The following is a 13,102-nucleotide window of genomic DNA, read 5'->3' on the forward strand; positions in this document are numbered from 1 at the left end:
GGTTTAGACACAGATGCCAAGTGCTAGGCAGCATTATAATATTCTACAGTTGAATGTTCAATATAAATCAAGGTCCAGTGATACAAATGCTATTAAATGCATACAGTCTGTTACTAAGGCAGAATAGTATGGAGCATCCCTGCATCCTGTTGCTTCCATAGTAATAAAAACATCTTACCTGCTCCAGCGTTGTTCAGGCAGCCAAAGGACTCAGCTACTGCAGGTTGAGGCCAAGTCGTGTCCCAGTTATTTGTGCAAGATCTCTAAAAGTAGATATTGAAAACAAATAATACAGTTACAAGTCTCATATTTTGTATGTATCCATTTCTTTTTGGAGTAATATCTAAATATATCCAATACGTCTGTGTTCTCTTTATTATTAGGTAGTTGGTGGTCATTATGTTTTTGGATGAAGAAATATTGAAGTTACTTAAAGGATTATTCTCCCTATTTATCAAAGTGATTTGAGCATGCTGAACTTTAACTCAACATGGCTGTATTTTTAACCCTTCTGCCACATGCAAACAAATGCTCAACTTTATCGCAGAGAGAAATGAAGGAAAGGGGTGAATCAGTCCAGTCTCCATCAGCTGATTGTTTTGGTTTTAGCTTCAGGAAAGCGGTGGAACACATGTATGATATCAGTAGCATCTCAACATATTATTAATTTTAAACAGTGCCCAAGGTTTAACAAAGTTTACAATTAAAATAGATATTTCTTTAAAGATTTGATCATCCATCCTTTTTTAATGTTCTGATTTGCAATGTCCTGTCTTTTAATGCTTTTTTTTTTTGTGTAGATCTTGGGATACATTTTTTTTCATATTAGCTAACTTGGTGTTTCATATCCAATTTGCGCCAAAGTACACTGTAACTTAATTCAAATCATACTGCCATTCATGATTATTTAGAATTAAAACGAACACCCACAGCTTTGGCTTAGTTTCTAAAGAGTTTTAAATTCTATTTTTTTTTTTTTGGCACTGATGCATTGCAGTTCTGCTGGAAGTCCGAACACCAGCATGAAATAGGATAAAGAAAAACCAGATTTGCAGACTGGAGCACATTAAAAGCAAGTCCACTGTGGCATCTGACAGCTTCAGAGGTCCAAGAAGCTTAAAGGGTCAAAACAGGTGCCACATAACTGATGGCAAAATGCAAAAGTAATCATAAATATCATTTTTAATATGTTTAAATATTGTATAGTTCCACATTTCCACTGATGCGAAAGTTAAAGTAACAAAAATAATCACACAGTCAGTGTTAATTAATTGTGTGCTAGTAGAGAATTTCTGTTGCGCAAAATAAGGTACTGTAGAGCTGCAAGACCAACATTAATTTGATGTTTCTTTTAGGGCTTGTTGCAATTCTACAGTATCCACCAACCAAGCATCAATGGAGCGTCATTTTTCAAATTCTATAAACATAAAAAAAGTATTCAAAGTATGTGCTCTCCTCATGTCACAATACAAGCTTACAAAGAAATGTTTTATGCTTTTTTTGCCTTCTTTTGAATCATTCAAGGTGTTGGAAGTATTGCAGTTTTTTGACATAATCAAGGTTGTTTGCTGTATCACCTTGCAGGAGACAATAAACGGTCAGAGGGTGATTTCTTTGTCTCTATGAGTTGAGAATAATTTGTGATAATGTGTTCAGTTTCACTCCCAAACTGTTTGGACTGGGACGTGTGAATACAAATATCAAAACACATGATTATGTTGAAAAGTATATGAATGTAATACGTGCAACATAGTATACAGTAACAGTAATGTGTTTTGTTGTAAACACTACAGGGTGTCTAGTGAAAAAAAAAACCCTTCAGCTGCCGACAGCGTGTAGTTATTACAGTGTTGTCTGGATTACTTGGAAGTGAGTCTTCAGTACCCCTGCAGTACAGGATGCAGAGTCTGGCATTGAGGTAATACGGAAGAGAAATTCCAAAATGCTGTTTCTGTTTTCTGTTCTCCTGCACGTGATTATTAATCTGCTCATCAAGGCATATGCATATTTACTTTTAAGGTTTTTAATTGCTCTACTTTTAACAACGCAGCAGAGTAAATAAGCATTACCTTAAAGAGGCAATGAAGCAATGCCGGGATGCAGTTTATGTAGAATTTTCTCAAACTGTCACAGGGAAATAAAGACTGTGTAGTGTGTTTATTGTATCTGTTCTCTTGGTAATTGACACAGGGTGTCAACAAACGGATCTTGGTCTCATTACATGCCTCAAATAAAAGGAAAAGCCAATTCTATATAACAGCTTACAATTAAATTTATTGGCTCAAAAATGTTGAATATACATTGGAAAAATAATGTTCATATAAACACACACCTTAATAATTGAATAGGTCTGGTGAGTTATAATATCACTTGGGATTTTACAGTACTTGGTGTGTGTTTTCTTTTCATTGTTTTTTTTTTTTTTACTCTCCAAATCTGTTCTAAACCCACTCCTCCTACCTTAATGACTTCTCTTTCTTTGTAAAGGTTTCACACTTTTCCTGGGGCCTCTGGGCTCTTCTTCAGGCCAGATACTCCACGATTGACTTTGATTTCCTGAGGTAAGTCATCTGTTGCTCCTGGATAGGTTAACAAGAACTTAAATCAAGCCTCACTTTGGCTCATTGTTACTGATACTGTACACACTAATGCAAATGAAGTAGCACATCTAAATCCTGTCAAGTTTTGTTTTGTGTGTTTCCAAAACCCACAGATGGAATTCATTCCACTCCACTCAAGAATGTAAATGATACAACAATATTAAGGGGCATTAAACAACTTGATGACATTTTGGTCACAAAATAATGAAAACTGGCATATAAACTAACAGAAAGAGGAAATCAATCTAAAGAAAAATGTCAAGAAATGGTTATTGTGCTGATTTTGTTAGCCAGTTAAGGTATACCTAAAGCTCTAGGCAACTTTTATCACCACAGCACTCCATCAAAACCATTTCAGACAGCTTTTGTTGTATGTTGTCTTATGTAAAACCGTGTCTGGGTTCCGCCCCAGCCATTACTCTTCCTCTCTTTTTCTGTGCTAACAGGCTAATGAAACTGCACTCCACCACTAGCAGTTTCCAGACTTAGCGGTTACAGTAATTGTTCATGACAAAGGCAACCTTCACTCTGTGTGGTTTCCTGCACACATCTGGATCGTTTACAGAACCCTTTTCCCTGATAGGAAATGCAATCCGAGATGTGTGAAAACAGTGTGTATATTGTAGTTTAATTGGCCCTCACTGTTGCTCATCCCCAACCCGGCGCGTGTGCTGTAGGGTGTCTGTTCCACAACAGGAAAGAATAAAGCCAGGCTCAAAGCATAGGCAATTCATCAAATATGGTTGTTGGAGTTCTGTCTTTCAAGCCCTGTTTCCCTGCCATATGATCTATATAAACCAAATTACTGCTGGCTCTGTTACAGGACTAGAGGCGCCTAGGCAAGCACATAATGAAAGCCAAATGCGAGTGACAATAGAGGGATCGCAGAGAAGAATGGAAAACTTTTTTTTTTCCTATAGTAGACATTTGATTTGATTATTAAAAAATAAAATACAAAAAGTATAATATAATCTATTTGGCAAGGCAATCATTAATTTACATTTCCAGACTTGTGTGACAAGCCCATTATTTTAACAGAATTACATGGGAAGGCTATCAGATATCTAAAGCCATTTTAAATATTTCTGAATTAAAATGTGGGGAATACGCACATGTCAGCTGTATTCATGTTTGAGAATTATGCCTGCTTATTTTGTTTGCCTATAATTAAAAACCTTTAAAAAGGTGGGATGTTCAACACACAAGATAAATATTAGAAATGTAATGCACAGTGTGCACAAACTATCAGCTATGACTGGTCTTTTCAAAACTAATGCTCATCCTTATTCAATTAAATGTTCAGTTACTTTACATATACAAAGCACTGTTTTGCCTAGAGCCCTGTATGCACTACTATTTTTTTTTTTTTTTCCCCCTGGCAGCATAAAAGTATGTGTACTTTTTTGGAGCCCAAAAACTCTACAGTAATAATCAACTACTGAATTAAAATGCTTAGTAACTAGCACTGGATTAATTTGCATAATGCACATGCCAATTAGAATATGACATTATAGTAACATAAGCTTCATTTGTAATCTGAAATCTTGCCGTCAGTCCCCCAGAAAACATTATCTGACATTGAAAGCTGTTTAGAAGTTATATTAAAATAATTTTGTACATTTGTCTAGGAAAATAACTTAATTGTTTCCCTTATATTAAAGTAGATGTTATTTTAACGATTTATTAACGGAACAGTTCTAAACTGAATAGCATTGCATTTGTAGTTTTCATGAGCCCTGGTAACAGTTCTGATATAAAGTGATACTGGCTCTTTAACTGCTTTGCAATTTTTTTACTGTTTGAAGGTTTGGAATAAGTTGAGTAAAAGATTACCAGAACCACAGCTCAATTAGGAACTTGAAATATGGTCAATGAGGTCATACAATCCAGCATACGGTTATTCTCAATTTAAAAGAAACAAACGAGCATTGTTAAAATGCAGCCTTTTTGTCAACTGTGCTCTAGCACATAATGGAAATCAAGTTTCAAAATGCATTCTTTTAATGTAACACACCCATCTAGCATTGCATTTATACCCTGTGTTTGCCCAAGATTCTGGACTTTACTAGTAGAAGCATTTACAGAAGTCACATTTAAAGTGTATGTATATATGCAGGGAATTTTCATCATCATAATAATAATAATAATAATAATAATAATAATAATAATAAATTAATTTAAGAAAGAAAAACAGACAGTGACATACAGTACGTTACTAAAATACAACTGTAATCCCATCAGCCATAAAATATATTCACTTCAATTGCAAGATTGTAGTTATTTTCTGACGTACATGTGTCTCACACCATCAATCAAGTTAAGAGGAGTTGGTCGTCCCGCCCTTCAAACAGATGCACCCACTCAGGACTGGTCTGGGCGTGTTTTGGGATGTGTGGTGACTTACTGTGCTTTTGATTTTATTGTTATTGCCACTTTTATACATATCTTACGAATTTATGCTATGTTTTTGCATAAACAATGTAACCAGTCAGCATGTTCTAATCGTATCCAACTTGGTTGCAAAATAAAGCTGCAACAAGTGGCTGCCTCTGTCTGCTCCAAAAGCCGCCGTGGTATCTGTATCCATCTCACTGTACATACAGTACTACTACCATGAGCTAAACAACTACATGGCAAGGCCATATGAAAGCCTTTCACAGTAGAATATATATATATATATATATATAAGATATATCATATATATATATATATATATATTATAGTTATTTATTTTACAGATTCTCTTTTACACAGCTGTGTAAATAAAATCACAATTAAAATCACATGTTTTTACAAGTAAAGAAAAAGAATATATTAAAAAAATAAAACATACAGTACTCTAATCTGACATATGGCTTGTAATGCTGTAGGGTCACAATGTTGTACTACATCATATTTTGGTGTGAAAAAGACCATCAACTTTGTCACCAATATGTTTCTTTAACCAGTAGCAGTACCCCTTGTATTTTCCCTGATGAAAACCTTTAGTTCATCAGTACATTTATTCTGAATAACACCATCTTCCATTCAGTATATGCCAACAGGTTTGTTTTAATGTTTTGTTACATCAACACACCCAACAAACAATTAATAATTGCTCATATATAATAGATCAATACTTTATAGAGCAACATACTGTAGTATCAACACATAGCTATTTTCCTATCTCATGAATTGTATTGGTGATCTTCAATGTCTCTCATAAGGAAAGCACAGCTACTTTTGACGTTGGAACACTGTGCACACATATAATTCTATTAAAAAGGATTGAATTATGACAGAGCCAATTGAATGAGTGACTGAACCTTAAAACATGACAAATAAATTATTTATTTTATTACACATTCATCATCTATATTGGATTATGGCTCTAATTCGGATCATTAATGTTTTTACATTAATGCCTGGAAACAGTTAGACCAGTCTGATGTGATCAATGGAACACCACAACTGATGATCAAACAGTCTTTATTGTCTTGACTTTAAAAGATTAACGACATCTTTTAATACATGAATTTCAGTAAATGTTTTTGGTTCTAGTGAATTTAAACTGCATTGAATAACTGCAACATTTTTGCCTTTTAATAATAGTAGTACTTATTAAAACACTAAATAAATACATACATACAATTAAATAATCATTTTAGTTTAATTAAAGCTTATTTATTTATGTTGTTAAAGAACTTTAAATATGCAATATAGTTTAAATCTTAAGCACTTTACAAGTTCATTTAGAACTATTGTATACAAAACACTTTTCTCTACCAAGTCACTTAATTAGTTTTAGATTAAAATCAGGCTCCTGAAGAGAAGACAGCTAATGGGATATAAAAAAAAAACTTAAATGTGGACGGTGCAGATACAGTATTTGCTCAGCTATACAGTATATTACATCCCAATCAGACATGCACATCATTTCAAAACCATTTTCTAAAACAAAACATTTCAGCTAGAACCTGCGGGTGGATTCAACCAGAACATAGTGCACTGGTTTGTATTGGTGTCATTCAATTAATTTCCCAGATATATAGTAGCATGCAAATTTATTAGAACACCCTGTTGCTTCTGTAGTTTTGATTTGTTGTGCATATGAAATCAAAACAGTGTTACTGAAATTCTTGGAAAAAATTGTCAATAGACAAATTAGTAATTGTCTAATTTAATTGATGGTTTTTAATAGGCCACACATCCAAATAATTAAAAGATAGTAAGAGAAAAAAAATGCAAAGTCACACATGGGAAAATGCATGAGACTTTTTAAAAGTTGTTTAAGATGTCTAATTAAAGCAGAAAGTGATCTAACATTTTCACTCATCAGTGCCTATTTTTTTTGCCTATTGATGACTGACCGAAAATTGAAATGGCGATACTACTCTAAATGGATTAATCCCAGACATGCCACTGCGTAAACAAACATCCCAAAAAACTTCAATAAGTTATAATGTAATACATTTATTTCTTTTAAAACATGCATGCAATGTGTCAGACATTTATTTCGACTGAATGTCGCTGTAGAACTGAGAATTGAAGCAGACACTGACAGATTGAATCTACCCCTATTGGGAGGTGAAAAATAGGATTTTCCTCAAATGTGCACGTTGTATTCAAACCATTCTCACTTTCTAGAGGATCAGTGTAGCTTCCCCTCTTGGCTACTTGTGCATTTAAAACATCAATATTTTCCATTTAAATCAAGTAGAATAAGATTGTGATTGAGTAATTAAAAAGGACATCTCACTTCACAACAATGTCATGCATACACGGATAGCTATATTTCTTGAAAAAAACAAACTGTAAAACAATGCAATCAATTAATCTACATACACCATAAAATGAAAATGTAAAGTGTCCCAGATATATGCCTCTGGAGTTCCTAAACAGAAGACAGGTCCTGGCAAAAGCTAAATAAGTTTAAGAAGGTTCAGTGAACTGACAATGAGATCAGAAGCCTCTTGACCTCTCAGCCATTGGATCAATACCAGTCAAGGTCGGCTGTGATAGAGTCATTGGCTGTAGCCCAGTTCCTATTGAAAAGGTGCCCACACCACTTTTAACATACTTGCACATTGCACTGTAGTTATTATGGATTGCAGTGTGGTCACTCTGTGCATTCATTATTACTCTTCACATTCATTATTTACATTATTTCTATCACAAACTCTAACAAACTGCTAAAGAGTAAATATATTTTAGGTGTGGAAAAAACTAGTTCCTATTATGATGATCTTTGTTGTAGGTTATAAGCCTTTTGTAATCGATGGGACATGTTTTGAAGACGTTTTACTTGATCAAGAGAATCGCAGCGTTGTACCAAGTATGAAGGCTATATAGCTCAAAGTGTTAGCATCCAGAAATCAAGAATTGTTTGAGATAATAGCAGTTGAAGTAGTTCCTACAGCATCTTTATTAAAAAATAAATATACAAGCTCAGAGAGAAGCTTAAAGATAGTAGCTCTTGCACAAGCTCTTTATATATAAATGTGTGTGTGTGTGTGTGTGTGTGTGTGTGAAAAATGCATTAAATATTTAATAAAAGGCATAAGTAAGAAACACACTTGCAGCTTGTTCCAAAATGTTGAAATCACCCTAAATAAAGCCAACTGTGCTGGTTGAATATCAAAATTATCAGAAATGTATTCATCTGGGTGCCAGACAGGCCTTCCCTCTGTTCTTGACGATGGTACTACGCAAGTGTCAATGGGGTTTCTCATGTAAATTTTTGTTCCGACCACAACTTTAAATGCAAGTATAACATTGGGACAAAAATTAACATGAGAAACCCGATTGACACCTGCGTATTAATAACGCACAATAACCACAATATAATTGTACTGAGTTGTACTGAAACATGACTCACATGCACTTACAACTACAGAACGTCAATTTTGGTGTGTTCTTTCTAGACATTTTTGAATGGGCAATTCATGAATTGCCCAGTTTTGAGGTTTGCCCGTACATATATATATATATATATATAATATATATATATATATATATATTTAGAAAGTACACATGCCGATGTTTTTAAATATTTGTTGTATAACCATCTGTTTGCTGTAGGCTTTTCTGATTTTTTGTTTAATCTTTCTACTCATGCAAAGTTTTATCTTTTCTTTCATTACTGACATTTTACCTAATCGTACCTTAATCTTTCACTTCCTTTTTCAGTGTTACAGTGGTGAATGTTTTTTTTTTTTTTTTTTAAATAAAAGCTGGATTGTAATGGTGTGTGTTATTAACGTTTAACGTAATCGCTTCCTTTTTTTGTATCCCAAAGTAATTGCTTTCATGTAGTATTATTAAAACAACTTTTTAATAATGGTGATTAAAAGAAAAAAGTTTTTATTCTGAAATGCAGTGCTATCATAACATGCCATATCTCTGTTAAAGAGACACTTCTAAAATCAGTCATAGTCACAGTTCAGCAGCACAAAATATTCAAAGACATGGCTGGCTGAGTTTAAAAACCTCCTCTAAATTTTAATTTCTGTCTGTGGTGACAGTTCAAGAACGTTAGGAGTCCATGGCTCAATGGCTGCAACACTGAATACATATTCCTTCATATTACAGGTGGATAAAAGATATAACTATATTAATGGATCAAATTAAGCCATGTTTTTAATAAATGCCAATAAACCCAACATGACAAGACATGTATTTGGTAGAAAGCATTTTCTTATTGAATTATTTTATTTATTTTTTATTTAATTTCAATGTAGCTGCTACCATGTTCATTAATCGTATTTGGTGTTACAACCCACCACCTCAGAATTCCATTGCTATACCCTGAGTACATACAGGAAAAGAAGAGCATACATGTATATTTAGATGTTTTGAGAAGGATAAAAATAATCTTTACTAAATCAAACTTTCCCAGGAGGTTTTCAGCAGGCATAACATTTAAATTATCAAAGTAATGTAAGTAAATCAGATGTAACTTCAGATAAGACGGACAATTAGAAATCAAAGAACAGTTCCTTTAAACGAGGAGGTGCACTTAATGTTATTATTCAGTGAGTATACAGTAATATCCAAATGTGTTTCACAAATATCATATTTGCTCTATTACGTAACAAGCACCTGTTTTATCCTGCTATTTTTTTCTGGTATTATTTTCTTGCTATTTCACGAAGCAGTGCACACTTGTGTATTGCATTCATAAGAAAAATGAAGGTGAATGAAGCATTCATTTTTAATATCTGAATTAAGATAAAACTTGCAAGTCCAAAAGACAAATATTTCCTCAAGTGCCTTCATTAGTGTACTTAAACCAAAGAAATGTCTAGATGTGTTTAAAATGTTTAATAAGAATTTACCGAAGACAAATTCCATGTGCTTGTTGGCTCGCTGGTGTGGTTTGTCATAAATGAAGCCTGCAGACTAGGGAGAAAGGTTAAGCATCACCAGCAATAGCATAACTGATTAGTTCAACATTGTAAATGACCAGACGTGCCCTACTCAAGAGGTGAAACATAACAAGAAGAAAACAACAATTCTGTTCATTAATTCTGTGGTTCAAGCTTGAGGTGAAGATAGTGTCTCTTGTCTGATTGTGTTATTACAAATGGTTTAAAAATCAGGCCGTTTAGTAAGGATAAAGCAAATACATTATTCACTGGTGTGATGGAGCATGAGGATCCAATCGATAAAACAGTAGCATGATGACATAGGCATCATGTAATCTCAACGCTTGAGCCCAATGTAGTTTTAAACCAGTGTAAAAAATAAAGAAAAATCATTAAGGTCTAAAATGTCCAACTCTTAATTAATTAAGTTCTTAGAAGGTTTACCATATTGACATTTTTTTTTTTAATATTACTACCAATTATTTTAGACCAACCACAAACAGATTACATACGCTGTTTTAGTTATGGAAGTGATATTTATCCTACAGTGGATCACTCTTAGTTTTAGATTCTTGGAGCCTAAAGACTGTGACAGACATCCGACTTATGTAAGAATCATTTACATGGATCAGCATGACCCCTGCTCTGTGTGTGTGTGTGAGGTATTTATATATACCATGTCAAAACAGAAGTGCTGATCAGCCAATTAGGACACAGATATCTCCCAACCCATTTTATAATGTACGCTAAGTAATTCCATTCAGATGCCATTGTGATATAGCCTACAGTACCTGAATACAAAATATTAGGGCTCAGTTTGAGATGAGGTCCATTGTGCTCTGGTGTTACACTCAGATAAGCATTTTGTGCAGCTCCAAAAGTGGAGTTAAGTTCAATCAATCTGCCTGCCATTTTGGATTTCATGTCTGATTGGTATTTCATGTCTGATTGGTATACAATAAGGATTCACACGTATATACTTAGGGAAACCTACCTCTTGGGACGTCTTTGGTCAATTTGAGTACTAAGAAGGAAACAAAGCCTGCATATGAGGGTTTTAAAAGCATGGTAATACTAACATGCAAAATGTCTCTCTTTTTTTCTTAGGTATGCAGTGTCGCGTTTCAACTTCTACTTTAAGAAGAAAAATGAAATCCTAGCAATGCAATTCCCATAAAGATATCCACAATGAATGTGTTCCTAATGTCTGACTGGAAAATGGATTTGAACAACAACGAAACTGATTTAGTTGCTGCTGATGAAAGAAAAAAGTATTCTATGTTACACATTTTACAAAGCCTTTGAAATGTATATTTTTAGTGAAACAGAAAATATGTTGGGTTAATAGACTACTATGCAACACTGGTTTTAAAAAGACGGTATAGCAAATGAAATGATTACATAGATCTTACCCATTTTGCATTCCATTCTCTGTGTAGGTTTCATAAGTTCTACTTAGAAAGTAACATTATAACAAATGATATTTTGTACCCATCTAGGTTAAGGAAAGCTCTCTGTTTAGGTAGACTGCCACTGTTTCACTTCACCTCATTTTTCCTTTCTTTAGTCAGTCTTTCACTGGCTGCAGTTTATGTCTGTCATTAAGGGAAGTAGCTGGTTTTTTAATGATTGAAAAGAAGACATGGAATGCGTACTGTCAAATCACCCGGTAAAATGACCAAGGAAGTGAAGCACTACATGACACATTGTCCTGTAAGAAGGCGTTGTTTTTGCTTTACAGGTGAAATGTCTTTAACCATGCATTACCAGATATAATATTTACCTGTAATAAAATTGAAGTGCATCACAATCACTGTGTTTGCTACAAAACTGGGTGGTAAGAGAGGGAATGTTCAATTGTTCAACCTAATAAGAAAAATACATTTCTTAATAATAAGTCTTCTTATATCTATTCCCAATAGTGTTATAAAGTAAAATAAATAAATAAATAAATACAGAAATAAATAAATAATTTTGTATTTTTTTAATGGAAATCAGTTGTAATAACCTGAATGCAAAATTTGACATACGTTTCTGCTTAATGGCTTGGCTAAATGTTTAGAATGTTTTTAGCCACAATTTAGAAAAAAAAAAAGATAAACTTATCTGGCAAATTCAACCGTTTTTTTTAAAGCCAACATCCTGTAATTGTTTCCTTATTTTGGCCTGGCAGCTCAAAGCCGCAATAATAAAGAGCTATCATAAAAAGTTAAGAGGGTTGTTTTCATATGAGCACAGAATTAAAGCCAATCGGAAAATGTATTGAGTTTAGCTTTGTATTAATTTTACAATAACCCCCAATTAAGTTTTTTATGAACAGAAGGTAAATCCGTTACTTGATTTCTTCCAAGTTTTTTTTTTTTGTTTTTTTGGGGATAATGTTAACTACATTGTTTTTTTCAGGATACTTTTCAGCATGCAGTATCAAAATAGCCTGTGATGTGTGGAGGCAGACAGGCAGAATTATTGGGGTGCCTATTATAGTTAATCATAGTTCAACCTCCTGTTTTAGAGTTACTGCACATGAAGTGAAGCAGCAATCCTTTCAAACAACTGTACTGTATTCTGACACTAGAAGACAATTTAACAAAAAAATAATAAAATATGTCAGGTAGCTTTGTGAACAGTGTTCACTTTGAAGTATAATACAAATTTTATATATATATATATATATATATATATATATATATATATATATAATATATATATATATATATATATATATAATACACACACAAAAAATGCTGTACACAGCTGCACTTTTTGTATAAATTTGTTTTCATATGTTGAATCCAGATGTTTAGCTGTCAAATAATGTGTTTCAAATAAATACCTGCTGCACAACTTCCAAAATTGTTGTAAATTTTGTAATCTTGTATTTCTTTTTTTTTAATCATTACTGGCTTGGCTGCATAAATATCCTCAAAATTATCATGTTTCTCTGGTTTTTTTTTTGGTGTTCAGATGACGTAACTTGTCTAATACCCTCAATAGTATTATGGTCTCTTAATGAATAAAATGAAAAGCTACTCTCATCTAATATGCAGGGGTGGTACAAACTCTAGACAGACTAACTTTATGGAAGAGGATGGTACATTTGATACCTAGTGTTTCCTGGGTACCTGAGTTTCTATCATGTTATGTGTGCCACAACAG

At 33.5% G+C, this 13,102-nt stretch overlaps 1 protein-coding gene across 4 annotated transcripts in view; it reads left to right on the forward strand.

The window, feature by feature from the left end:
- Window positions 1-12,858, forward strand: part of LOC121295065 (ethanolamine kinase 1-like) — a 61,909-nt gene extending 49,051 nt beyond the window's left edge. For 2 of the 4 annotated variants that reach the window (XM_041219365.1, XM_041219368.1), the window contains 2 exons: window positions 2,488-2,561; window positions 11,054-12,858. In XM_041219365.1, coding sequence (XP_041075299.1) covers window positions 2,488-2,561; window positions 11,054-11,123 — 144 coding nt within the window. In that variant the 3' untranslated portion in view covers window positions 11,124-12,858. Of the gene's footprint in view, window positions 1-2,487; window positions 2,562-3,423; window positions 3,603-11,053 lie in introns of those variants that run through there. The other 2 variants (XM_041219366.1, XM_041219367.1) reach the window with 2 other exon arrangements.
- The last annotated feature ends 244 nt before the right edge of the window (window positions 12,859-13,102 follow it).

The sequence above is a fragment of the Polyodon spathula genome, chromosome 19 (genome assembly GCF_017654505.1).
Source record: "Polyodon spathula isolate WHYD16114869_AA chromosome 19, ASM1765450v1, whole genome shotgun sequence".
Lineage (NCBI taxonomy): Eukaryota > Metazoa > Chordata > Actinopteri > Acipenseriformes > Polyodontidae > Polyodon > Polyodon spathula.